The 27,558-nt window shown below is 43.8% G+C and overlaps 2 protein-coding genes across 17 annotated transcripts in view; one reads left to right on the top strand and one right to left on the bottom strand.

Annotated features, from left to right (window-relative positions):
- Window positions 1-493: 493 nt before the first annotated feature.
- On the top strand, window positions 494-9,783 carry LOC112225570 (myosin light chain 1, skeletal muscle isoform). Its single transcript, XM_024389649.2, has 6 exons — window positions 494-710; window positions 2,465-2,492; window positions 5,677-5,820; window positions 6,551-6,724; window positions 6,912-6,989; window positions 9,265-9,783. The coding sequence occupies exons 1-6, from the start codon at window positions 585-587 to the stop codon at window positions 9,291-9,293; spliced, it is 579 nt and encodes a 192-aa protein (XP_024245417.1). The 5' UTR covers window positions 494-584; the 3' UTR covers window positions 9,294-9,783.
- LOC112225568 (microtubule-associated protein 2) overlaps window positions 9,464-27,558 on the bottom strand; it is a 169,650-nt gene continuing 151,555 nt past the window's right edge. For 6 of the 16 annotated variants that reach the window (XM_042306501.1, XM_042306499.1, XM_042306510.1 and 3 more), the window contains 7 exons: window positions 26,873-26,929; window positions 26,068-26,234; window positions 25,697-25,843; window positions 21,601-21,693; window positions 14,604-14,685; window positions 13,602-13,714; window positions 12,095-13,178 (listed from right to left, as the gene is read on the bottom strand). In XM_042306501.1, the coding sequence (XP_042162435.1) occupies window positions 12,954-13,178; window positions 13,602-13,714; window positions 14,604-14,685; window positions 21,601-21,693; window positions 25,697-25,843; window positions 26,068-26,234; window positions 26,873-26,929 (884 nt within the window). In that variant the 3' untranslated portion in view covers window positions 12,095-12,953. Of the gene's footprint in view, window positions 13,179-13,601; window positions 13,715-14,603; window positions 14,686-17,374; window positions 17,468-21,600; window positions 21,694-25,696; window positions 25,844-26,067; window positions 26,235-26,872; window positions 26,930-27,558 lie in introns of all 16 variants that reach the window. The other 10 variants (XM_042306504.1, XM_042306514.1, XM_042306505.1 and 7 more) reach the window with 9 other exon arrangements.

The following is a 27,558-nucleotide window of genomic DNA, read 5'->3' as shown; positions in this document are numbered from 1 at the left end:
TTATATATCACTGCAACCCCCCATTTCACTAGAAGAATATAACGCTTGGCTACAATTTCTGAATATTGAAAACTGAACTAACTTCCTGATAGCTCCACAAATAAACTTCTTCATACCGAGAGAAAACGGGAAAGATTATGCGCGATGTTGTGTCATCACACTCACAGAAGACTGATGCATTCCTTGGCTCAGCCGGAAAAAAACAGTGAAAATATAAATCAGGCTACTGTTACCGGGCGGCTGACCGTTAGGCTACCGGGTGACCCCGGACGACCTCAATCACCGTTTCCCATTTATTTTGTTACACAGCTTGCGCTGTATTAAATTAACATCTTCTGACGATCAGCCCGACCGCGACTTAGATGGGGAGTCCCTATATTCCATGTATAGAACAACCCCCCACCCGTCTCCTGGCGCTGTCCAATCCGGTCCCTTGAGCTACATTGACGAGGGTGCTGTGTAAAATATTATCATATATATACGCCCAGACCCACCCTTGATGCTCTGAGTCTCCTCCAAGCTTACGCGGGAACTGTCTGCCTGTATTACCGGTAAAGTAGCTAACTCATTTACTATCTGCTAAAATGGCACCCAAGAAGGACGCTAAGGCGGCACCCGCCAAGAAAGCCGAGCCGGCAAAGGCAGCTGCACCCGCACCCGAGCCTGAGGTGGTGGCCGCACCCCCTGCACTCGACTTGTCCACAGTCAAGGTAACTATGTTCTGTATTTCCCTACCTCCTCTAGCCTTTGCCCTGCATCCTCCCTCTATCCCTCTAGCCTGGCTTCTTTGTCTGTCTGCAAAATAAAAGTTTGAATGATTATTTCCTGAGTCACAACATAATGTAAATAGTTAGGCTACAAAGCTTTATTATTTGCTATGGTCCTTTAGTTTTTCCGTTGTATATGTTCCGTGGTATTTGGTCTGGTTGGTTTATTGCAGTGTGTTTTGCTGAAGTTAGGTACAAGTTAGGGAATGGTTGTCAGTGAAGGGCCATTCTCGATACATGCTGATGCCACAATCATATAGGCCTAGGCTGCACATGTATACGAGAATGTGAAACTATTCAGTTTAAATGTGAAAGACTCCCTATCTATTTGTGTGCGGTTTGGATATCGTAGGCAACTGTTAGGCTACTTATTATGTGTGATGAGTAGCCCTAGGGTACCTATTTCAATTTATGGGGTTTACCACAGTTCTGGAATAGCTTAACTAAAAGTGGTGTTGTATTTGGACAAAACATTAGGTTGGGATTATTTTGTCATGTATTTTCCATACTGTAGCCTATTATTATAACCATATTTGACAAGCGATAGCGAAATGGCAAGAGCACGCTTGGACCCACGGACCTAGTTCTGAAGCAGAATTGAAAGTGTCAAAACATCAGCACCTCGGATAGCTCCGGAGAGACGCTGCTCGCTCACCTAAACCACGCCCCATATGTCCCTCGGCTTCCTTGATAGGCTGAAGGAGTTTGTGACAAGGTGAAACTGCAATGGAACTTGTCACCAAATGTGGACATGTTAAAGTATCTAAAGATGGACCTCCAAGATCGAGTGCCATCGTAAGAGTATAGCTGTGCAGCTAATTTTGTCTCGAGGATTGATAGGGGGTCGTGTTTCTTCCGTGATTGATGAGGTGATGGGAGAAAAACGTTGTACCTTTTTTCTTTTTTACTTGCTTATCTGAGGTGGTGGTTTTGTTGTATATGCCCCATTTTGAATCCAACTGTCAAAATAAAGATCCAAATGATAAAGTAGGCTACAATACAACCAGTATTGGTCCATTATACATAATACAAAGAGATATATGCATATTAGGCTATATCTACCTTCTTCACTTTCTCATTTTCAAACTGACTGTCTAATTTGCTCTACACTGTGAGGAGTCTGGAGAAAATCCACAGCTACATAATCACTTAAAAGTTGTACCTGTTTGCTCTTAAGGTAGTGAGCCTCTTGTGTATGGCCCAGGCCTACCCCAACAGTCCACGTTCTTACAGTTTAGGTAGTATGAGACCTATAGTAAAATTGCAAGACTATTGCTCCCAAAACCTCACCCCCTTCTTATGGCACTCCGATTCATTAGTGTTTGAGATGGACTGTAAAATAGTAAGGAGTCGTCCCAAACACCCTGCAAGTCATTATCTGGGCCTGGAAGTGGTCTAGGTGGAGGTAGCCTACAACACGGTAGTCTTGCGGTACCAAGACTCTCATTCCAGAATCAGGCTTAGGAGAGAAACTGTTCTGGGGTGAAATAGAAAGGCTGTAGTCGAGGCTACTCAACAATTCCCCTAGACAGTGTAACAGCAGGGTTTATATCCATAGAAAGTCTCAGATCTGATAGCAGACAGGGGCTACGGTAGAATTGTGCCTAAATGGAATTACTTCATTGGCTGTAAATGTTCAAAAGTGGGCCCCACTTTCTTTCAATGTTCTGACTGTTGTTCTTTGCTGCCCTCTATAGGTGGAGTTCACTCCCGACCAGCAGGAGGGTAAGTTCACTAAACCAAATTACTAAAGGCCAGTTTCTCGGACACAGATTAAGCCTAGTCCCAGTCTAAAAACCATGATCAATGGAGATTCTCAGTTGAAAGTGTTTCTTAGGCCAAGACTAGGCTAAATCTGTGTCCTGTAAAAAATAAAAATAATAATAGATCAGATGTCACTATCAAAACGTAATCAGTAACAATACTGTAAAACAGATCATTATCACTGCAACTTCGCAGACCTGGGTTCAAATACTATTTTAAATCATTTCAAATACTTTATCTGAGCTGGATTGAGCTTGCCTGGTTTAATGGACCAATAGAATCATTGAAGAACTGAAATCTGAAAGCCTTGCTCACCTGGCACCCCAGGCAGTCTAGAGCAAACACTCAAAGTATTTGAACAATTTCTAGTAGTACTGCACCTCTGACTCCTAATAAAAAACACTGAAATAAATCCACTCTAAGTCCTTTTAAAACATGGATTAGCTGCCACTCTGATTTCTATCTCAATGTTAGCCTACTATTACTAAACCCGGACTAAGTAGTGTTTACAAAGATAACAAATTCAAAGATGGGTGAAAAAATGCAATAGCACTATTTCGGCTAGGCTTACTTCTGATCTGACTAAACCAAATAACTTGTAACATTAAACAACCTCTGGAGTGCATTTACAATGTAATATTTCCTATAGAGGTGAACATTCTCAAATTACATGCACCTGAAGCCATTTTCAATACATTTTCCAAAATTGCAGTGGTCAGCCTCTAAGGTTCTTTGGACACGGTTGACCCCTCCATATGAACCTTAATGCAAAAGCATTATGGCTAAATGAACACGGGTCAAAAATAATTATACATTAGCTAGTTTATATGAACAAACAAGAAAACTATTCAATTAAATCGAAAATATGTCTGGACCACAGATTAGGACACCACTTGACCTGTTATAAAATGTTCCAATCTGTCACAATGAGTCATAATGTTATAACATGAAGTCTAGTTAGCTGCTGTCAAAGTGAACCCATAGTAGGGGATGATATCCTAGTATTACATAGTATTCCTTGAATACATTCACTGATTGACAACATCATGTGGACAGATAAGTGGCATAGGTCTTTAAAGTTGTTGGGGAATATGGAACATCTAAAACATCTTTATCCGTAGGCCTAATAACACACATAGGAATCCCATTTTTAACTCCATTCTCGTAGACATTCTAAATGTCAAACAATTAAACGCATTCATGTCTTATATTGTCACCCTTTGATAAAGTCTAGCTCATTACGAGCAAGCAGTAGGCCGCACAGTCATCGCGCCAGCCGAGAGTTGTTTAAGCCGCGGTCAACATTCTCTTGGTTTATTCGTGTCAGTCCACTCACAGCATTGCCTTCTAAAGGAGCGGAGCTCATATTCTCTCTTCAGTATCGATTCCAAGTCGGCTCCTGGGCGGCGAGAGAGGGAGAGAGAGAGAGAGAATTGGCGAGGGCACTAGAACAGTCTGCAGCACCCGGCCTCACCCTACTAGAATCTGAAGTCAAATGTCTACTGTTTTCTGTTGATCTGGTGCTTCTGTCCCCAACCAAGGAGGGCCTACAGCAGCACCTAGATCTTCTGCACAGATGGTGTCAGACCGGGTCCCTGACAGTAAATCTCAGTAAAACAAAAATAATGGTGTTCCAAAAAAGGCCCAGTTGCCAAGACTACAAATACAAATTCCATCTAGATACCGTTGCCCTAAAGCACACAAAAAACTATACATACCTTGGCCTTAACATCGGGGCCACAGGTAACTTCCACAAAGCTGTGAACTATCTGATAGACAAGGCAAGAAGGGTCTTCTACACCATCAAAAGGAACATAACATTCGACATAGCAATTAGGATCTGGCTAAAAATACTTGAATCCCAAAAACTATACATACCTTGGCCTTAACATCGGGGCCACAGGTAACTTCTGCAAAGCTGTTAACAATCAGATAGACAAGGCAAGAAGGGTCTTCTATGCCAGAGAGTACACAGTGGCAGAATACCTGACCACAGTGACTGACCCAAAGTTAAGGAAAGCTTTGACTTGGTCCAGACTCAGTGAGCATAGCCTTGCTATTGAGAGGTGCCGCCATAGGCAGACCTGGCATCCAAGAGAAGACAGGCTACATGCACACTGCCCACAGAATGAGGTGGAAACTGAGCTGCACTTCTTAAGCTCCTGCAAAATGTATGACCATATTAGAGACACATATTTCCCTCAGATTACACAGATCCACAAAGAATTTGAAAACAAATTCAATTTTTGATTTTGATAAAGTCCCATATCTATTGGGTAGAGTACCACAGTGTGCCATCACAGCAGCAATATTTGTGACCTGTTGCCAAAAAAATAAATAAAGATTAACCAGTGAAGAACAAGCACTTTTGTAAATTCAACCCATGAAATACGTGCAACCCTCATGAAATAGATATGGTACTGTTTTTAAGGAACTTCATATTCATAATCTCCAGCACCTCCTCAACATCAACATATGTGAAAATTGCACATTTCTATGTTTTGTAATAAAAAAGATAAGAGGAAGATAAATAAGTGTTTCCAGTGACATAATTGGTGTGCATCATGTGATTTTAATCAGCCTACTAATTAGTTGATGATGTCATTGGAAACACTTATCTGCCTCTATTTTTATTACTACATAACATAGAAAACACACAATTTTCACATGTTGGGGTGGTACTGAAAATGATGAATATGAAGTTGAACAATTTAGAAATGTCCCTTTAAGTTTAACACTGTTCCAGTGTCTATATGCTGGGTTAAATGTGGAAGACACATTTCAGTTGAATGCATTCAGTTATACAACTGACTAGGTATCTTTCCTTTCCTTTATATGGGTCCACAGACTCAACACTTTCAATGTTGATTAAACACTCTGTGTAAATTATTTTGTGTATTTTTAACACTGGAGAATTTGCAGTGCGGACAATCATTTCATAGATCTCTTGGTATGTTATCATAGCCTCTGTTGGCCACTAGCCCAGGCATTCTGAGGGTAATAAAACACTTCCTCTCTCTCTCTCTCTCTCTCTCTCTCTCTCTCTCTCTCATCCCTCTCTATTCCCTCTCTCTCTCTCTCTCTCTCTCTCTCTCTCTCTCTCTCTCTCTCTCTCTCTCTCCTCTCTCACCTCACCTCACCACAGACTACAAGGAGGCTTTCGGTCTCTTCGACAGGGTGGGTGACGCAAAGGTGGCTTACAACCAGGTCGCTGATATCATGCGCGCCCTGGGACAGAACCCCACCAACAAGGAGGTGCGCAAAGTCCTGGGCAACCCTTCCGATGACGGTAAGGCACACACACACGCACACACACATGCGCAAAGTGATACAAGGACACACAAGCACAGGCACACACACACACACGGAAACAGTATATTGAAGCACAAGCGCACATACACACTCGTACACACACACACACGTTCCTTAATACTGACTCTGTGTACACTATTCTCTCCACTTTAGACCCTCAGTCCTTCATAGTTGAATTTGTCCTAATATAACACACTAGGGGGGAGGACATTTACACATAAGTGACCACACCTTGGCATTTGTCTGCTCCCTTTTATAGTACATTGTAACAATTCAGCACCTGTCATGATGGACATATCCCTCCATTGGTGGTGTAGCTGAGTTACTGCAAGAGGCCTGTGAAGTATTTTGGGTTACAAAGCCTGACATTGTGTTTTTCTGTTATTTCACTATGTACGTGTCTACAAATGCATTGTATGTAGTTATATTTTGACATACACACACACGGGCATTTTCAATGGTAAATCTGTGTGTACAGGAGCTAGTATTATTATTTATTATTAGTAGTAGTGTACTGTATGGTAAGGGCCAGGGTGAAGTTGCCCCTACACACTGATCTGGAGTCAATTTAGCATATTTCCGACTAATGGTTAAGGTTAGGATTAGGAGAGGGAAAAGCTGATCATAGATCTGTGCCTAGGGGAAATTTCACCTTGGAGCATACTGTATACTTCTAATGCATTTCCTCTCACTCTGGCTGCACACAGACATGGCCGGCAAGAGATTAGAGTTCGAGGCCTTCCTCCCCATGCTCCAGCACATTGTCAACGACCCAAACAAGGGAACCTTTGATGACTACGTTGAAGGTCTGCGCGTCTTTGACAAGGAGGGCAACGGCACTGTGATGGGGGCTGAGCTGCGTATTGTCCTTGGAACACTGGGTAAGTGGCCGCCCAGGCTTAGTTGTAACATGACGTGTGTGTGTGTGTGTGTGTGTGTGTGTGTGTGTGTGTGTGTGTGTGTGTGTGTGTGTGTGTGTGTGTGTGTGTGTGTGTGTGTGTGTGTGTGTGTGTGTGTGACACCAGACCAACTGATGACCTGGCCTCTCTCACCTCTCCCTCCCTCTAGGTGAGAAGATGACCGAGGCTGAGATTGATGCCCTCATGCAGGGACAGGAGGACGAGAACGGCAGTATCAACTTTGAAGGTAAGCCTTCAAGTCTTCTAAGTCTTCTAAGTCTTAGGTCACGTCCCAAATGGTACCCATTTTCGTAGTGCTAAGGCAATATGCAAAGTGAAAATATTGCCATTAACCTCATTATAATCTGTCAGCGTGATTTGATTTGAAACTTGTCTTCAACAATGTGCATTATAAGTAGGTGACTATTTATGTATTGCTCAGTTGACTAAACATTTTTATGCACTTATCTCTTTATGCATATTCTGACCTTGAATTTCAGCATGAGAATAGCATGCTATTCGCCCGCTATTCATTTGGGGTGGAGATGAAAGAAATGACGGTGTGGCAAATACAGTCATATTCTGACCTTGACTTAATTCCCTCATAATTGCACCATCTTCACACGCGATGAATAAGGTCGAGAAACGGTTTAAAAAAATGGAAAAGCATAGAATGTAGAATGCTTGGTAACACTTTACTTGACACCCAGCGTCATAACACGTTATGAATGACATGGTCATAACCATGTCATAAGATGTCATAACGGCTGACATAACGAGTCATAACCTGTTATAATATGGTCATAACACTGTCATGACACATATATGTACACACATATATTGCATTATTTTAGGACTGGTTATGGCACCTACATAAGAGTATGAAAACCCACATGACCCACCATACAAGGAAAAACATTCCATTACACCATAAACATACTGTTCACATGTAGGCTATGTTGTATTTTTTACTTTCTTTGTTGACCATATTACATTTTCTTTGTAATTGCGATGCACACATTGATGTCAGTCATGCACCTACCCCAGTGCTCTGTTGCTGATGACTGGGATGAATGCAGGAGCAGATTTCAGGAGCCGGACAAGACACCATATTGTTGACTGTTGATTGATATAAGGGCATGAACATGACAGGCCTATCTGCCTTATATGATTATTATGGTCATAATGCTTCATGACAGTGTCATGAACTGTATTTCCTACAAGTTATTTCAAATATGATGAAAAAAAAAAGAATTAGAACAGAGCCCCACCTGCCCTGAATGACGGGTCGCCACTGATAGTGGATCATATCAGGCTAACTTATTACAAGTCCTGCAATAACTTGGGACATGTATCCTATTTGAATCATTATGGAACGCAGACCGTAGGTAGCAGTTTAAACCTGGAGCCTGGCACACAGTTCATCACATGATCAGTGAGGATTATTAGGGGAGATTTATAGGACTACTGTTCAACTGCTATTGTATACTTTTCTCTCCTTCCAATATTTCATGGATTGAACTTTCTGGATGAATCAAACCACAGTATTTTTTTTATTTATTTTACCTTTTTTTAACTATGCAAGTCAGTTAAGAAAAATGTAATATTTACAATGATGGCCTACCCCGGCCAAACCCTAACCCGGATGACGCTGGGCCAATCGTGCGCTGCCCTATGGGACTCCCAGTCATGGCCAGTTGTGATACAGCCTAGAATTGAACCAGGGTCTGTAGTGACGCCTCTAGCACTGAGATGCCTTAGACCACTGTGCTACTTTTGTGCATGTATGATTCACACATACTTTCCTAACTCTAAAATGTGCCCAAATAATTGACAAGATTGGATTTTTTTTATTTTTATAAATCTACCAGTTGGTGCTGAAACAGAGACATATATGCATATATTTAGATGTATTTCTTTCATTGATCCCTATATACTGAACCAGTCCTCTCAATGTATTTATTCCCTTCAATCTGTCGACAAAATTGGAATTAAAGGGACACCGTAATTAAAGGGATGGCTTAAGATACATGTACTGTAAGCCCTATTGAATGGAAATTCCACAAATACATCAGTCATTCAGTGTGCTCAAGGTAGACACACCTGTAGAGTGAATACCAACTACTGAGAAGTGCGTAGGGAAGGCGTATATGTCCTACGTCTCAATCGGGCCCATAGGGACTAGGGTCCAATTTGAGAAGCAAAGATTGTCTTACATCATACAGGTCTTATGATATATTGCACATACATTAGAGCCACATTTCAGATTATACTGTAGGTCTAGATTTGTATGATGGTTTTGTTTTCAATTTAGATCAAATGCTTCACTAGCTCACGCCTCTTTCTCTCCTTTTTAATTCCCCTGTGACCCTCTGCCTACCTCCTCCTCACCCCTCCCTCTCTTCCTCTCCTCTCCTCTCCCTCCCTTCCTCATCCTCCCTCTACCTCCCCTCACACCTCCCTCACTCTCCTTCCACACCCCTCCACCTCCCCTCACTCCTCCCTCCCCCTCACCCCTACAGCCTTTGTCAAGCACATCATGTCTATTTAAGGATCCTCCGGCTGCAGTGGCTAACGAGGAAGCTAACGTGTTTTCTGCAGACCCAATGGTGTCAGGACATCCAGTCCCCACTGTTAGTCAACAACCACCTGAGGAACAGACAGGGGGATAAAGGACTATGAGATGTCATTTCTAAACCGTTCTTTTTTTTTCTTTTTTTGGGGGGGGTCTGACTCCGACCTTCGACTCTCTGCTCTCTATTCTCCTCCATTAGAAGCTGTCCTTTCTTTTTAACCACCAAACAGCAGATGCTCTTGTTGTCTTGTCCCCCGCCATCTTGGCGGGGTATGTCTCTCCACCGTGGGTCGTTGAAGGAAAGGGGGTAGGGAGGAGCTACCCATTCCATCCCTTACTTGCTGCCTGGATTGGGCCAGTAGAGGTGACTGGCTTTGCTCTAGACTGACCATCAAAACTCACTCTCCCCTATGTCTTAATTCATTTTTCTCCTCCGCTATTTCACAAAATAAACTTTTCAAAAACCCTCCGGTGTCGCGGCTCTTATTCTTTGCTCTGCGGGAGAGTGCGGAGAGTGAGACTGTGTCCCAAATGGCACTCTAATCCCTATATAGTGCACTAGTTTTGACTAGAGCCCAATAGGGTGCCATTTGGGACTCATCCTTAGTGTAGCTATAGGGGAGAGGTTAAAACAGACAAACACTGGTGGTGGCCCAGCAGTCCAAATGTTCATATTCTTGTTGCCTCTGAAAGAATGATTAAAATATTTTAAAAACATGCTTGAATCTCTTTCTTTAAGTATAGATCCCCCACAAAACATTATAGGTGGTAACCATAATCTCCAAAAAGTTTGGAAATACTCACGACGAGAGTGTTTTTCAGTGTTTTTATTGTCTTTAATTGTTAAGAGCATTTTGTTATCAGTATCATATCAACAGGAGAAAAACTGCGTACATCTACTTTTAATTACATTTACAGTTGCTGTAGGTTGGGGTACAGGTTAGGGGATCAGGGATTAGGGGGTAGGGGATAGGGGGGTGCAGAAACAACACAGAAGCAAACATTAATACTAAAAGAAGGAGGAATAAATACCACAAAATAGCGACAGAAAAAATATAGAGGAACACTTTATCAAACAGATGCAACATGACTTGTTGAGTTTCCTTTTTTTAAAGATTGTTTTTATGAAATGTAGTTTTTATTTATTTTCCCCCTTTCTTTTCCCCCCCTAAATGTTTTACACAAAACAAACCTAGCATCCAGAAGTGAACTGTAGGGACACATGGTCCAGAGTTCCACAGCTGCTTTGTAAATGTCATCTTTAAATAATAGCTTCATCTACAATATGGTTCAGACAACTGCAAGCCCTCGTGAGTTCAATCTCAGCCTGCTCTGAGAGCCTTGGGGAGTTCATCGAACACTATGGACTAAAATATCTTACAGCCATCCAATGCCTATTGCTATCATGGTGAATGGATTGTGATCACAGCTTCTGTGAGCTCCTAGCTATATCATCGTTTCTTTTGAACTGAGATATTTGAGATGAGAATCAAAGCAGCATCCTCTTAAACTAAACTAGGACTGGTTAAGCAGCCTTTTAGTAGAACAGCTCCCAGAGAGAGTAGCATTGGTTAGTTCTCTGTAATTAAAGTAAGCCTGGTCCGAGCCAGAACGGCCCATAGGGGCAGGAGCTTATCTCCTGTTTCTGTAATGGGAGGCAGCTTGATGTACAACTACTGTACGCCACCAGGACAGGGCACTAGTCATTTGCAGGGCCGTTAGTACTCTGTTGCAGGCCTGGAAGATGTACTCCTTAGCAATACCAGCACAGTTGTCTGAAGTCAACTTCAACAAGCATAACATACTAGTCAACTAATATCTACAAAAACATGAAGTGTTCATTTTTCTATCCAACGATTAAGGAATTAACTTACTAAAATCCTTTTATTTGAACTAGAAAATAGCCTCTTTTTGTAACTAGAATCAATACATGCTCATCATACCATTATCTAGTTATTGAAATAATGCAATTTTTCAGGTATAAGATACTTATAGGACTAATCACTTTTTTAAATGGTTTTTCGAAGAGATGTTGTTGAAGACAAAGAGCTGGTATATTTATACATATTTTCAATATACTGTTTATATATTTATTATATATTGGATCTGGGACTAGCTGCAAGGATGCTTGATGTATGGTGAATGTTAAGTCTGGCGTCCATGCACTTTACTGAGCAAAACAAGACGTGCTGGCGGCATTGGCATGGGTAGAGTACTGTATGGGCATGGCCACGTGACTTCCTACTTAGTGTAAGAAAAGGCTGCTCCTAAGAACTGAACAGAGACCAGCCCACCCTATACCTGGCCCATACCCAGATTATGTTGTGCAAAGATCTACAGCTGATCTTGAGTCAGTGCTTGGACACTATCTATCTATACGCAACATTAAAAAAAATACACCAGATAAAAGATGGAGAAAAAAAGTACAAGTACTTGGAATGGAAATATCAACAAACAATTGACCAAAAGTACTTTCTAAATAGTCTCTAGTTCCATAAGGGTTGTTGTTTTTTCTTAATTTGTCTTGTTGACATAGGGTGGGGTAGGCAGCTCCATCAGGCGGTGAGTATGAAGCTGCTGCAGGATGGGGGGGGTGTCTGGGCATCTGGGCTGGGGTTGACAGGAGGCCTGGGACAGGGTGAGGGAGCCTGGGTGGTTGATCTGAAGGCAAGATGGGAAGAGGGTGTCCAGGGCCTGGGATGGACGGGAGACAGGTTGGGTTCACGATGTTCAGGGCCTGTAATGGACTGGAGGCAGGGTTGGTTCAGGGTGTCCAGGGCCTGGAATGGACGGACAGCAGGATGGGTTCAGGGTGTCCAGGGCCTGGAATGGACGGAAGGCAGGATGGGTTCAGGGTGTTCAGGGCCTGGAATGGACGGAAGGCAGGGTGGGTTCAGGGTGTTCAGGGCCTGGAATAGACAGAAGGCAGGGTGGGGTCAGGGTGTCCATGGCCTGGGATGGACGGGAGGCATGCTGGGGTGAGGATATCCATGGCCTGGGATGGATGGGAGGCATGGTGGGGTGAGGGTGTTTGAGATGGACCGCATGGCAGGTAGCAGGGAAGGATAGAGGCTGGATGGAGGCACAGAGAAGGTTTCCGGGGGGCATAGTGGGGTTGAGGCAGAGTGAGGTTGAGGCAGGGTGGGGTTGAGGCAGGGTTGAGGCAGAGATTTGTGTGGGCTGTTTGGTACCCGAGGCTGGGGGTGGACTGGAGGGAGATTGGAGGCTGGGTGGAGGCATGATGAGGGAACTTGGGCTGGACTAGAAGCAAGTGAGGGAGTCCAAGGCTTGGGGTCAGGTTGAACTTGAGGGGTTCAGGACTGGAAGCAGGGGGAAGGTGTCCGGAGCTGGGGTGGACTGGAGGCAGGGGGAAAGTGTCCGGAGCTGGGTTGGACTGGAGGCAGGGGGAAGGTGTCCGGAGCTGGGGTGGACTGGAGGCAGGGGGAAGGTGTCCGGAGCTGGGGTGGACTGGAGGCAGGGGGAAGGTGTCCGGAGCTGGGGTGGACTGGAAGCAGGGGGAAGGTGTCCGGAGCTGGGGTGGACTGGAGGCAGGTGGAAGGTGTCCGGAGCTGGGGTGGACTGGAGGCAGGGGGAAGGTCAAGAGATCTGGTGCCTGGGCTGAAGGGGTCAAGGCGCTCACAAGCCCTGCTTGGCCAGGGCGGCGGTGACGTCTTCAGCTAGAGTGGCTAGCTGTGGAGACTCCAGCAAGTTGATGCTGCCAGAGGAGGACAGGTGGCTGTCGCGGTGGGGGGACACCGTCCCTGACATGCCCATTTCCGGAGACTGGGTCACAATGATCTCCGCCCCATGGTCCACCCGGGCCTTGGCCATATCACGGAACAACAGCTTGTGGCTTTCGATCTATAGGGAGTTAGGGTGGGTGAGATAGGCGAGGGGTACACACACACACAGGTGGGTAATACATACACACACATTTGGAGGATACACACACACACAGGTGGGGTGATACATACACACACATTTGGAGGATACACACACACAGGTGGAGGATACATACACACACATTTGGAGGATACACACACACAGGTGGGTGATACATACACACACAAACGTCAGATGGATGGTTGGAGGGGTGCTAACCTTGGAGGAGACTGTCTGAGACTGATGTCCAACTGATCAGCGCTGCGTCCCAAATGGCATCTTATTCCCTTTATTGACCACTACTTTTGACCAGGGCACATGGGGCCATTTAAAGGGAATAGGCGGTCATTTGGGATGCAAGCAATCTTCGTTGTGATGAGTTTACAGTATGATGGGACTTACCATAATGTGGCCTCCACCAGGGGTGTGGTGTGCATTATCCAGGGAACCCACCTTGGGCTGGGCCTTGTCTTTAAAGTCCAGCTTCACACTCTCTATGCGCACGTTACCTCCCCCTATTGGAGTGGAGGGAGAGGGTAGAGAGAGAGGAGAGGAAGTAGAAGAGACTTCAAGACAGGAATGTATTATCCTCCCATTCATTTGTTCCAATACATCATTATAACTTATTATCAATAATTAGTCAAGCTGATTATATGACAGACTAGGCAGACCCTTATTCCTTATCAGTTGCCATGACAACAGTTAGTCTTCCTGAGGTCCATACCCTGCAGATATATCTGTAGTTTAATATGTAATGTAAAAGTTGCTTCGAAAATGGATTGTTACCTCTAGGATGCAGGGTGAGTGTCGCAGTGTGAATAATTATTGGACAGAAGCTGATAATCGGTATGACCACGAGATGGCGGTGTAGGACTCTGACACAGTAGTCAGTCACCACTATCTCAGAGCAGGGGGTATTTTTCCGCATCACACATTAGATCCTCTTACTGTGTGGAAGAATCCCAAATAACACATTCCCTATGGTGCACACATTTTGACTAGAACCCATACCCATAGGTATCTGGTAAAAAGTAGTGCATTATACAAGGGAATAGGGTGGCATTTGGAACACACACTATGATGCTCTCTCACTCTTTCCTTTATCTACAGTAAGGTAAAGGTCTACTTCCTATACAAGCCCACCATGGTCATGGTCCTAGTGTGTTGTGGATACACTGTAAGATCACATATCTCTCAACTGTCAGAGTGGGGTAACCCAGGTAGATTATGATTGAGATCAATTTTGAGCCTTTTTACACACAACTAGTTTGAAACCGTTGTCGAAGAGACGTCTTGCCCTCGACGACACATATTTTTGTAGTGTAAAGAGACAAAGCTGCAGCTGGAATCAGTTTGCCAAGGCACCTCCGTACACACAGTCTACAGGTAGAGCAGGTAGGTTACCTGGCCGGTGGCGGATGTTGTCCAGCGATCCACACTTGGAGGTCACGTGACTCAGGTCAATCTTCTTGGTCTGAATCTGCACCTGTGGGTATGATCTGTGTTAGTTTGGTCATTTCTACCCATTAACCCATTGTCCAACCAAGGAGGATCAAGAGGCTGAGAACCACCATCTCCTGTCTCTGACGTAAAGGACTGAACCTAAAGCCATTTGGCTATGGCTGGCCTGGACCTATTCAGTCCACTAGCAATGTAACATTGATTTAGAGGAGTGTACTATGGATAGAGGTGACACATTTGGCTTGACCTCCAATTAAAAAGAAGAAAAACAGGGTTTTGAGAGTCATTACCCCAGAACCATGGTGTGCTGCTCTCCATAATCCTAGCAATATCTACTTCTAATATCAAGTACAACATCTGCTGTTATTATGCCTAACGAGAACCCTGTGGTTCAGTTATGAAAGTCTGAAAAGACAATAAAATCACACATTCATAATGTTAGCCATAAAATATTAGCCAATAAAAATCACACATTCAGAATGTTAGCCATAAAATATTAGCCAATAAAAACACACATTCAGAATTTGCGAGAAAGAGAGAAAGACGGATGGAATAAAGTATAATGAGTGAGTGAATTAGTGAGTGATTTATTATGAAAAATAAACCAACTATATCTTGATTGTATAAGTATTCAACCCCCTGTCAATACATGTTAGAATCACCTTTGGCATCTGTCTTTCTAGGTCTCTAAGAGCTTTGCACACCTGGATTGCACAATATTTGCACATTATTCTTTCAAATAAATTCTTCAAGCTCTGTCAAGTTGGCTGTTGATCATTGTTAGACAGCCATTTTCAAGTCTTGCCATAGATTGTCAAGTAGATTTAAGTCAACACTGTAACTCGGCCACTAGGTCACATTCACTGTCTTCTTGGTAAGCAACTCCAGCGTACATTTGGCCTTGTGTTTTAGGTTATTGTGCTGCTGAAAGGTGAATTAATCTCCCAGTGTCTGGTGGAAAGCAGACTGAACAAGGTTTTCCTCTAGGACTTTGCCTGTGCTTAGCTCCATTCCGTGTTTTTTTATCCTAAAAAACTCGATAGACCTTGCTGATGACAAACATACCCATAAATATGAAAAATATGAAGAGTGGTACTCAATGATGTGCTGGATTTGCCCAAACATAATGTTTTGTATTCAGGATATACAGTTCATTTCTTTTCCACATTCTTTGCAGTTTTATTTTAGTACCTTATTGCAAACAGGATGCATGTTTAGGTACATTTTATTCTGTACAGGCTTCCTTCTGTCACTCTGTCAATTAGGTTAGTATTGTGGAGTAACTACAATGTTGCTGATCCATCCTCAGTTCTCCTTTCACAGTCATTAAACTCTGTAACTGTTTTCTTTGTGAGGCATTGGAAAACCTCCCTGGTCTTTGTGATTGAATCTGTGTTTGAAATGCACTGCTCGACTGAGGGACCTTACAGATAATTGTATGTGTGGGGTACAGAGATGAGGTAGTCATTCAAAATGATGTTAAACCTTATTATTGCACACAGTGAGTCCATACAACTTATTATGTGACGTGTTAAGCACATGTTTACTCCTGGACATATTTAAAATAGCCATAACAAAGGGGTTGAATACTTATTGACTCAAGACATTTCAGCATCTCATTTTTAATTTGAGAAAAATATATATAAAAATATAATTCCACTTTGACATTATGGGATATTGTGTGTACGCCAGAGACACAACATGTCCATTGAATCCATTTTAAATTCAGGCTGTAACACAACTAAATAGAAAAAGTCAAGGGGAGTGAATACTTTGTGAAGGCACTGAATATGCTTGTTGCAACAGTATCTGATAGAAACTATACCCTCCCCAACCATGCAGAATGCTAGTGAACATGTTGAGAAAGACAGAGCTGTGGTTTGTGTCAGTGACTCATCTATCCATCTATCATTTACTCTTCACAAGTGGGGTTTGAGAGAGAGGGATGTGAGAGAGATAGCCAATGTTCAAGTTCAAACCCTTCCCCTCCAAGAAACAGAAAGCACTAGATGGTCCCAGATCTGTTTGTGCTCTTTCCAACTCCATTGCTTTTACTGTCAAGCCAAACAGTCTGGTATGACAATTCCATAAGGAGTTGGCAGAGAGAAGGGCACCCAGGCTATAGCAGAGGTGGTGTCAATGCCAAGTGGAACCAAGTGAGAAGGTGAACACAGGTCGCATCTCAAATGGCACCCTATTCCCTATGGGCCTTGGTAAAAAGTAGTGCACCAAATAAGGAATAGGGTGTAATTTGAGACGTTGTACAATACATAGCCTTGGATTGGGATAGGAACCATGTAGTCCCCAGTTCTGCATCTCCCTGGAACTCTGACTGGTGAGTTAGTGAGTGAGTGAGTGAGTGAGTGAGTGAGTGAGTGAGTGAGTGAGTGAGTGAGTGAGTGAGTGAGTGAGTGAGTGAGTGAGTGAGTGAGTGAGTGAGTGAGTGAGTGAGAGAGAGAGACAGAGAAAGAAAGAAAGGCCTGTGTATGTGAGAGAGAGAGAGAGAGAGACAGAGAAAGAAAGAAAGGCCTGTGTATGTGAGAGAGAGAGAGAGAGACAGAAAAAGACAGAGAAAAGAAGGACGAAGAAGAGGAGGAGGAGGAAGAATGTGTGTGAGAGAAAGGGGTACCATACCAAAAAGAAAGAGAGGAGTGTGTGTGAGAGAGAGAGGTATGGAGAAGAGACGTCAAGTGTATTAGGGATAAAAGACTCACATTTCCCCCTCCCGCAGCATACTGTCTTTTGTCCAGGGAGCCACACCTAGACTGAACATGGCTAAAGTCCAGTTTAACACTGGGAATAAGCACCTGTAGGAGTCGGAGATAGTTTATATAACGTTTATATCATGTTTATATTTATAGAAGTGAAGGTGAGGGCGGGAGAGGGATTGGGTTTGTGACACAGAGCTTCATCCAGATGACTCGAAAAACAGCTTCCCTGACCTCTAACCTCTGACCTCTCAACACATCAGGGCATAACATTAGTACCAGAGCTGGGTTTTGAATTCAATTTCAATTCAGTCAATCGTCAAAGAAAATGTCAGTTTCTCCTCCAATGGGTTTTGAGAAGGACAAGAGGAGAAAGGACGTGTTGTGTATGCAATTGAGATGACACGGTGACCTCATTGCCTTGTGTCTACAGCGGAGCAAGCTAGTTGTGATCCTCAAGACTTAGGATAAGCATAGATAGAAACTCAGCAAAAAAAGAAACGTCCCTTTTCAGGACTGTGTCGTTCAAAGATCATTCGTAAAAATAACTTCCAAATAACTTCACAGATCTTCATTGTAAAGGGTTTAAACACTGTTTTCCATGCTTGTTCAATGATCCATAAACAATTAATGAACATGTACCTGTGGAACGGTCGTTAAGACACTAACAGCTTACAGACGGTAGGCAATTAAGGTCACAGTTATTAAAACTTAGGACACTAAAGAGGCCTTTCTACTGACCCTGAAAAACATCAAAAGAAAGATGCCCAGGGTCCCTGCTCATCTGCGTGAACGTGCCTTAGGCATGCTGCAAGGAGGCATGAGGACTGCAGATGTGGCCAGGGCAATACAGTGCCTTGCGAAAGTATTCGGCCCCCTTGAACTTTGCGACCTTTTGCCACATTTCAGGCTTCAAACATAAAGATATAAAACTGTATTTTTTTGTGAAGAATCAACAACAAGTGGGACACAATCATGAAGTGGAATCATGAAGTGGAACGACATTTATTGGATATTTCAAACTTTTTTAACAAATCAAAAACTGAAAAATTGGGCGTGCAAAATTATTCAGCCCCCTTAAGTTAATACTTTGTAGCGCCACCTTTTGCTGCGATTACAGCTGTAAGTCGCTTGGGGTATGTCTCTATCAGTTTTGCACATCGAGAGACTGAAATTTTTTCCTCGCAGTGGCAGAACACGTGTAACAACACCTGCACAGGATCGGTACATCCGAGCATCACACCTGCGGGACAGGTACAGGATGGCAACAACAACTGCCCGAGTTACACCAGGAACACACATCAGTGCTCAGACTATCCGACAATAGGCTGAGAGACGCTCGACTGAGGGCTTGTAGACCTGTTGTAAGGCAGGTCCTCAACAGAAATCACCGGAAACAACGTCGCCTATGGGCATATCCCACCGTCACTGGACCAGACAGGCGTGGCAAAAAGTGCTATTTTTTACCTTTATTTAACTTCTTCATAACTTTATAACTCCTTCTTCACTTGCCTAGGCAAGTGAGTTAAGAACAAATTCTTATTTTCAATGACGGCGTAGGAACAGTGGGTTAAGTGCCTCGGGAGCCAACCGACAGATTTTTACCTTGTCAGCTGAGGGATTCGATCTTGCAACCTTTCACTTACTAGTCCAACGCTCTAACCACTAGACTACCTGCCATGTCTTCACTGATGAGTTGCGGTTTTGTCTGACCAGGGGGGATGGTCGGATTAGCGATAATTGTCCATTTGGAATGAGCATTACACCGAGGACTGTACTGTGGAGCGGGATCAATTTGGAGGTGGAGGGTCAGTCATTGCCTGGGGCGGTGTGTCACAGCCTCATCGGACTGAGCTCGTTGTCATTGCAGGTAATCTCAACGCTGTGCGTTACAGGAAAGACATCCTCCTTCCCTATGTTGTACCCTTCCTGCAGGCTCATCATGACATGACCCTACAGCATGACAATGCCACCAGCCATACTGCTCGTTCTGTGCGTGATTTCCTGCAAGACAGGAATGTCAGTGTTCTGCCATGGCCAGCGGAAAGCCCGGATCTCAATCCCATTGAGCACGTCTGGGACCTGTTGGATCAGAGGGTGAGGGCTAGGGCCATTCCCCCCAGAAATGTCCGGGAACTTGCAGGTGCCTTGGTGGAAGAGTGGGGTAACATCTCACAGCAAGAACTGGCAAATCTGGTGCAGTCCACGAGGAGACGCAGAAATAATGTGTCCCTGAACAAAGGGGGGTTCAAAATCAAAAGTAACAGTCAGTACTGCAGTACTTAAAGCAGCTGGTGGCCACACCAGATACTGACTGTTACTGTACTGCATGCCTGTCAACGGGGAGATAGGGTGCTGAATCTGCCAGGACTACTCAGGCAGTCTTTTCCAGAGATTGTATCTTCAGTGCATCCCAAATGGCACCCTATTCCCTATATAGTACACTACTTTTGACCAGAGCCCTATGGGTCCTGGTCAAAACTAGTGTACTATTTAGGGGAATAGGGTGCCATTCAGGATGTATCCATAGACTGTGAATATGGGATGTAAACTAGAATGGCTAAGGGACAGGATTTCTTTCTAAAACAGTCACAGTGATTGGGCCAGGGCCTGCTGTAGCTGTAAGGAGACAAAGTAAGTTAGATTGAGACACAAACATAAAATAGCAGGATTGGTCGCGCTGCAAAGTATAAAACATCTTAATACATTTATATCGCTAGACATTCAGGAAGTGGGGAAGAAAATCTAAAGGAAAGTCACAGGCCAGCAGATAGCACAGAGAGAAAGATAACCTGTGAGCAGTGGATTGGAGTGGTTTTAAGTGGTGAGAAAGAAAGAAAGAATGAGAGAAAAAACAGAGCAAGAAGAGAGAGATAAGGCAGAGGTCATCTGGTTGGAGGTCACTGCTGGAGCTTCACAGAAAAACAACAAGTAGAAAACATTCTTCTTCCCACTGCATTACTCTCACAACAACACAAACATTTTGATAAATCCCCTCATGTTGTACTTCTCTATACACCATGTACAGTATGCTTATAACACACATACTTATACATATGCATATTCTCTATAAGCCTCTGCCATTTTAAGGCCACTACTGTGGAGAATAGTTGCTTTAATGCATCTCTATAGAACATGTTTGAAACGTCCATGTTGTGTTCCATGTCATAACAGGTACAGAGAGGTACAAATGATTGTTTGAGTATGTGAACTCTGAATGGAAGATACATACAGTAGATGCACATGTGTTGTTGATAAACTGCATCAACACCATCATTGTTTTGTTGCATGTGAATATATATACTTCCATCATTAGAGTGGGTATATATTACAACTGAATGACGAACAAGAAGAGGAGACTTCAGCTTTGATCATCAGGCTGTTCAGATAAGATACTGAACCATACAGGAGGCAAAGTGCTCAGGAAAGGGAGTCTGTGATTTAAGTGTTTTTTGGTTTTGTGCACATATCAATGGAACTGTACTCCCATTACAGTAGCTAGCTAGATGTGGTTCTGGGTTCCAAGATGAATGGAACTGAGCCTACAGTTTGCTCTTCAAGGGAGAGACAAGGATATATCTTCACTTATAGGCTAATTGGAGAGTTCTGTCATCATACCAAGGTGGGAGTTGGCACATCTCAGAGCTAGCTGCATTGTAATGGAAAGAGGGGGAGCAGATTGTGCATGTTGGCAGACAGGCTGAAGTAGGACTGGGGACTGGGGTTGGAGAGAAGGATAGGGGCAGGGGTGGAAGCAGGGTTTGAATAATACAATGTCTTGATATTTAAATGTTCTTGATATTTCAATTCTTATGGGGGGGGACCCTGATTTATTATAGGGGTGCCCAGTCCCCCCCTGTAATTGGAACCCTGGCTGAGGGTAAGGGTGGCCCCTGTACGGACATGTGCTTTGATGAGGTTACAGTCCACTCATCTCCCAATAGAGGGAGAGGTCTAGTACACACTCAGGCCGTACAACTGACACATTTTTGATGAGTTTGTCCGCACAACCATGTTTGCACAACAGTTGGTGTTAGGGGTGCAAAATTCTGGTAACTTAGCCCCAAATTCCAGCGAAAAACAGGGCATTTTGGGAAGGTTATCAGAATGTTGAAACCCTGCCAAGTGGTGTCCCCATAAGTACATCAGTTGTTCAACATGAGTGTGTAGCCTACTAGGCCAGAGAGAGGAGAAGGGAGAGAGGGAACAGAACGGTAGGTAGAGGTACATACATGGCCTCCACGAGGAGAATGCTTCATGTTATCCTTGGATCCGCATTTTGACTGTACGTGACTGAAGTCCAGCTTCTTGTTTAAAATCTGAATCTAGAGGAAATACAGAGATATAATGTGGCTATTTAAATGAGGATGAGGATGGATGCTAGGCTTATGTGTTATGGAAGGGACGTATAGGCACAGCATTAAGAGGACAGACAGATAGCTATGTATGAAGGCAGGACAACTGTTGATGATGATCAGAGGAGAGCTGGATGGAGATTCAGATGAAGGCTACATGTCTTAATAGTGATGATACATTATGTCAGTAGATACAGAACACAGCAGGTAGGTGGAGTTCATGACCCTTTCTACCATTACATATAGGGCTGGTAGAACAGAGCATCAGACAGTGACCTTTGATAAATCAGAAACCAGAGTACTGTGAAATGAACTTCGGGTCAAAGGGGGACTTCATTTCCTGGCAAGATTTGACATGTCCCACTGGGCACATAAGTCAATTCAACGTCTATTCCACATTGGTTTAACGTAATTTAATTGAAATGACGTAGAAACAACATTGATTCAACCAGCGTGTGCCCAGTGGGGAGTTTGTGTTTGTCTCTTGTGTTTGACTATGTGTGTTTGACTGTGTGTATGTGTTTGACTGTGTGTGTGTGTTTGACTGTGTGTGTGTGTTTGACTGTGTGTGTGTGTGTGTTTGTGTGTGTGTGTGTGTGTGTGTGTGTGTGTGTGTGTGTGTGTGTGTGTGTGTGTGTGTGTGTGTGTGTGTGTGTGTGTGTGTGTGTGAGAGAGAGGGATCTTGGTAGATGAAGGTACTGTATACCAGTTGGTCTTTGGCTGGCATGGGGGCCCACGTCACACTGTGTGCAGCAGACAGATATAAGGAGAGAGAGACCAGGCGAAGGAGCAATCTCCAGATCCCCGACGGGCTGCGTTTGGGCTCTGTTGTGGTGGCCGTTTGGCCCCTGCCTCTGTGTTGCTGATAGAAAAGCAGACACATTATTGTTCTAACTAGATAGGGAGTCACTGTGCTGTAGATGGGATACTGTATAGGTTTTGCTACTGCTACTGGGCTGGTTGGAAGTACTGTCATGGGTTCTGCTATGCTTCAGGGCTGGGATACTGTAGGTCTGACTGGTCTGTATCCCAAATAGCAACCTATTTCCTATATAAGCTCTGGTCAAAAGTAATGCATACCACTTGGGATGCACATGTGGTCTGCTACTGGGCTGGTTGGAAGTACTGTATAGGCTCTGCCATGCTACATTACTGGGATACTACTGTAGGTCTGTTACTGCTACTGGCTGGTTGGAAGTACTACATAGGTTCTGCGATGCTACAGGGCTGTGTATATGTATCAGGGCATACTGAAGGCCCTAGAGCAGCCTGTAGGAGTAAATCCAAAATGGCACCCTATACCCTCTATAGTACACTACGTTTGACCAGTCTCTACAGGGCTCTGTTCAAAAGTAGTGCACTATATAGGAAACAGGGTGCCGTTTGAGATGCTGTCCTAGACAGCAGCACTGAGTCAAGTCTATGCTGGTCATTAGACCCGAAGCTATATGAAAGGTGTCTTTCAGTTTAATGAAGAAATAGCTTCATATACATTATATCTTTCCCCAAAACAGACTGCATAAAGATGGAAGGCTGCAGGATACACAACCCTGAGAAAGGCTTATAAACTGGAACTTAGTACTAAAGATGAAGAGACATGATATGAGAAATTCAGAAGAGTAACAATGGCCACTCAAAGACAACAGACTAGGTGACACATTTGAGATGTAGGACACGTCAGCAGACAGGAGCAAGTAAGTGTTGGCGTTTAAAGGGTTTCAAGGCCCCTTTCAAATGCTGAAGGTAGCCCAACAATGTAAGAACATGAGGTGGTATCAGGTGAATTAAAAGATAACCAAAACGTTCTGTTGTCTGGTAAAGTATATACAGACCTCCTGTTACCTGGACAAGAATCCAAGTCAAACAAGTTTATATACAAAATATTACTTTTTAACAAAAACAGTAGCCAACACCAGCGCAGGCAACAAAACAAGGGTTTATCCTCATCCATCCTAGCCAGAAATGCCTCTTAACTCAAATATTTTTAGACAGTGAACTCTTAAAAAGAAATAGCCTACCACAATTCATAACATTAAGAATAAGAAATTACACTAAGATAGAAAATCTCCCCATTCTCCCTCTATTCTAGTAAGTGTCTGGTCGTCTTCAAAATTATTCATCAGCTTCTCTGACAATTGAACCACTTACGGACACATAGAGACATTTCTAAGTTGCTGTCTAGGGTTGTGCTACTGAGACTGCTAAAGGATTCATCATACCTTCCGACTGCTCCGGAGCCATCGAGTCAAAAGAGCCAGAAAACAAACACCATCGCCTCAAAGGGGTGATTCATATTTAACAAAATCTGTTAGAATCAATCTGTTAGACTTAGGCACGGTCTGCATTCCAAATGGGCCCATAGGCTCTAGTCAAAAGTAGTGCACTATATAGGCAATAGGGTATCATTTGAGGTGCAAATATTGAGTGGCTGGGAGACTTACAGCCTGGCAGCTGTGGCAACCCCATGCCCAGACAGTCACCCCTGGTTATGAGTTTATGTTGTCACTTCCTGTCACTGAGTACAGGGTTGTGTTGTCACTTTCTGTTGGAACCCATGTCAGAGACACTTTCAGCCAGCCAGTCGCCCGGGGGTTTAGTCTAGCTTGCCACGGTAATTATATAATCATGTAACTGACGGTTATGGATGGAGACAGTCAGGAAAATAAAATAACCGCCATAACTGTAAAAAATAAATAAATTTAACTTTACCCAAAAGCAGCAAAGTAAAAGTATGTTTGGTTTACATCTGACAGCCGATATAAGGAGAGAGGAGGCAAAGACGACAGGACGGCTGTGCATTCAAAATGATGACACGTGAGGTTGAGTCCGTTTCTGCAGTAACATGGACGCTCCTTGTTTTTAAGCGACGTAAGCCTATAGGCAACTGCACAAGAATGATGTTGGATTCTCTCAGACTTTTTGAAAGGTGAAAAATGACTTAGGGCTCTCGAGTGGCGCAGTGGTCTAAGGCACTGCATCTCAGTGCTAGAGGCATCACTACAGACATCCAGGTATCACAACCGGCCATGATTGGCAGTCCCATAGAGCGGCACACAATTGGCCCGGTGTAGGCCGTCATTGTAAATATTGATTTGTTCTTAACTGACTTGCCTAATTAAATAAAGGTTAAATAAAAAATAAATTATGGGAGGGTCCTCTTCAGACAGTCAACTCTCCTAACAAATAACTAGTTTGGGTAGACAGGGCTTAAAACGTGGGCAAGAATTGTGCTCATATTTAGCTAATGCAATAATAGCTATGGCAGTGACATCACCGGTGATGTGCTTCCCATTTTTGACTCGTCCTCTCTATCCCAACTGATGCCAGAACTTGTACAGACGTTTTAGCTGGAGCATTGATTCATTGCTGGAAGCAAACCATCTGTCTAGAGACACTACCTTGTTTCAGCATGGGGCTGTAGCAAATGAGCCTTTGGTTGCCTAGGCAACGCATCCCATCTGGGAGGCTAGACAGGTAGAGGTGTTCCAGACTATTCTCTAGCATCGATGGTGAGCTACAGAGGTACCTGACAGAGAAAACACCCCCAAGCACTCATCCTTTTTCTGTCTCAGCCATTTGAAAAGCTCAGCTGCTACATCTAAATGGGACTTTTCTCTCATTCCCCTCCTTTTAAAACCATGACCCAGCAAACAGAGACCAGACAGACAGACTGAGGGAGGACGGAGCTACAGTAACAAGGGAGCGACAGGCTATGAACATGAAAAGGAACACGAAAGACAGAGAGAGGGACAGAGGAGGGAGGAACAGGGTCTGAAAGGCTGGGAAGAAGCCCTGGAAAAGGAACTAGCAGATACAGCATCAGTCAAATACAATACAAGACTGAGGTAGAAAGGGAGGTAGAAACAGAGCATAAGGAGGGAAAATGAAGGGAGGTTAAATAAGGAGAAGGAAGAAAAGAGAGAGGGAGGGTGGGAGGGTGGATACATCAGGTAACCAAAGGAGGGGCACTAACCTGTCCCCCCTTGGGCTGGTACTTGATGTTGTCTGTGGAGCCGATCTTGGACTTGATGTTCTTGAGGTCGGGAAGGGGCTGGTTAAGGATGCGGAGCTGTTTGGGAGTGGTAGCAGGTGACTTGGGAGGGGTGCGGAGCAGAGCCACCTTGAATTAATTAATTAATTAATTGGGACCTGAATTGCCAAATTATAAATTGCTTCCATGATAAACTATGGTCTCATTAGGAAAATAGATGTCTCAGTCTCCTGAATAAATAAATGCTAAATAATTCAAATAAAATACAAATACAAATCCATACAACACCATTGCTTCCTTCCCAGCTCTATTGAACCGGTTACCTAGGGTGCCATTTCAGAGGTAGACCATACCTTCTTCTCCTGTAGCAGGCTTCGAGAACGGGGTGTGCCAGGGGTGAGAGGGGTCCCAGGTGTGCGGCAGGAGTAGCTGTAGCTGGGAGGAGTCCCAGGGGAGATGGCTGTGGACCCTGGGGTGCGGGTTGTGGTGCACAGCGAACGGGAACGCATCGACTGTGTGCCTGGGTGTGGAGAGGTTACATAAAGGTTACAGAGGTCATAAAGAGATGTTACTCAAAGGTCAATCAGGTTGGGCATCTCTCAGCATTACTTTATCCTGGTCCCAGATTTATTTGTGCGGTTTTGTGTTTTCTAAGATCCATATGAGTTGGAAAGACAGCACAAACAGATCTGGGACCAGGCTTACATTACTGCACCAAACTATCGAAGTTGGTCAGATGAAGAGTGGATCAAAACAAACACAAATGTGATAAAACAATGTACTTAATAGAATGAAAGAGGTTAATGAAGCCCAAACTATAGGCTTACTACCACTGGGCACAGACGTCAATTCAATGTCTATTCCACTTTAGGTCAATGTAATTTCATTTAAATGACGTGGAAACAACATTGATTCAATCAGTGTGTGCCCAGTGGTTAACTACCAAGGATGAGACATTCCAACTAGTCATCTCTTACTAAGGATGTGATATTGAACACACAGAGTTGAACTGGATGAGACTGGGTGAGACCATGTGAGACAAGATGAGAATAGCTGGGACACTGCAGGACTAGGTGAAACCAGTTGGGATGAAGAGGAACCGAGTTAGACATGGATGAGACTGGATGGAACTGCATGAGATTGAGAGTTACTCTATACCTGTCCAACTAGGGGCGCGTCCTGTCCTATGCTCCGCCCTGACCTCTGTACTGAATGCTAGAGGAGAGGATGAGCAGTAGAGGATTAAACAGAGAGAAAGATAGAGACAGAGAGACAGGGCAAGAGACAGAGAGAGAGATAGGGCAAGGGAGAAAGAGAGAGAGAGAGAGAGAGGGGGGGGCAAGAGATAGGGCGAAAGAGAGAGAGAGAGAGAGAGAGAGAGGCGGAGAGAGAGAGAGAAAGGGCGAGAGGGCGAAACGGGAGAGGCCGAGAGAGAGAGAGAGAGAGAGAGAGGGCGAGAGCGAGAGGGCGAGAGAGAGAGAGAGAGAGAGGGCGAGAGAGATGGAGAGAGGGCGAGAGAGAGTTTGAGTTTTTATAAAACCTTTATTTTTTACTCAAGTGTTAACATAAAAAAAATGACACACTGCCTTTTCAGAAATGAAACAACAAATGTAATTCCTAAACAAAAATAAATATATAACATATATATTCAAATTATTTCATCAGCAAAAAATAATTTCCCCTCCTCTACAAAACAAAGCGCTCTTTCGTAGGCCCACTTCTCCTCAAATAATAGGAGATCTTTTACAGCTGAAAAGAACTCAAAATCTACTTTTATTCTTGCTTTCACTAATCCTTTAAAAACACATCTTACATCCTTCCCATATCCCGTTTCTATCTTATGT

This window comes from Oncorhynchus tshawytscha, linkage group LG26 (assembly GCF_018296145.1).
Source record: "Oncorhynchus tshawytscha isolate Ot180627B linkage group LG26, Otsh_v2.0, whole genome shotgun sequence".
Classification (NCBI taxonomy): domain Eukaryota; kingdom Metazoa; phylum Chordata; class Actinopteri; order Salmoniformes; family Salmonidae; genus Oncorhynchus; species Oncorhynchus tshawytscha.
This window is presented reverse-complemented; position numbering and strand designations above follow the sequence as displayed.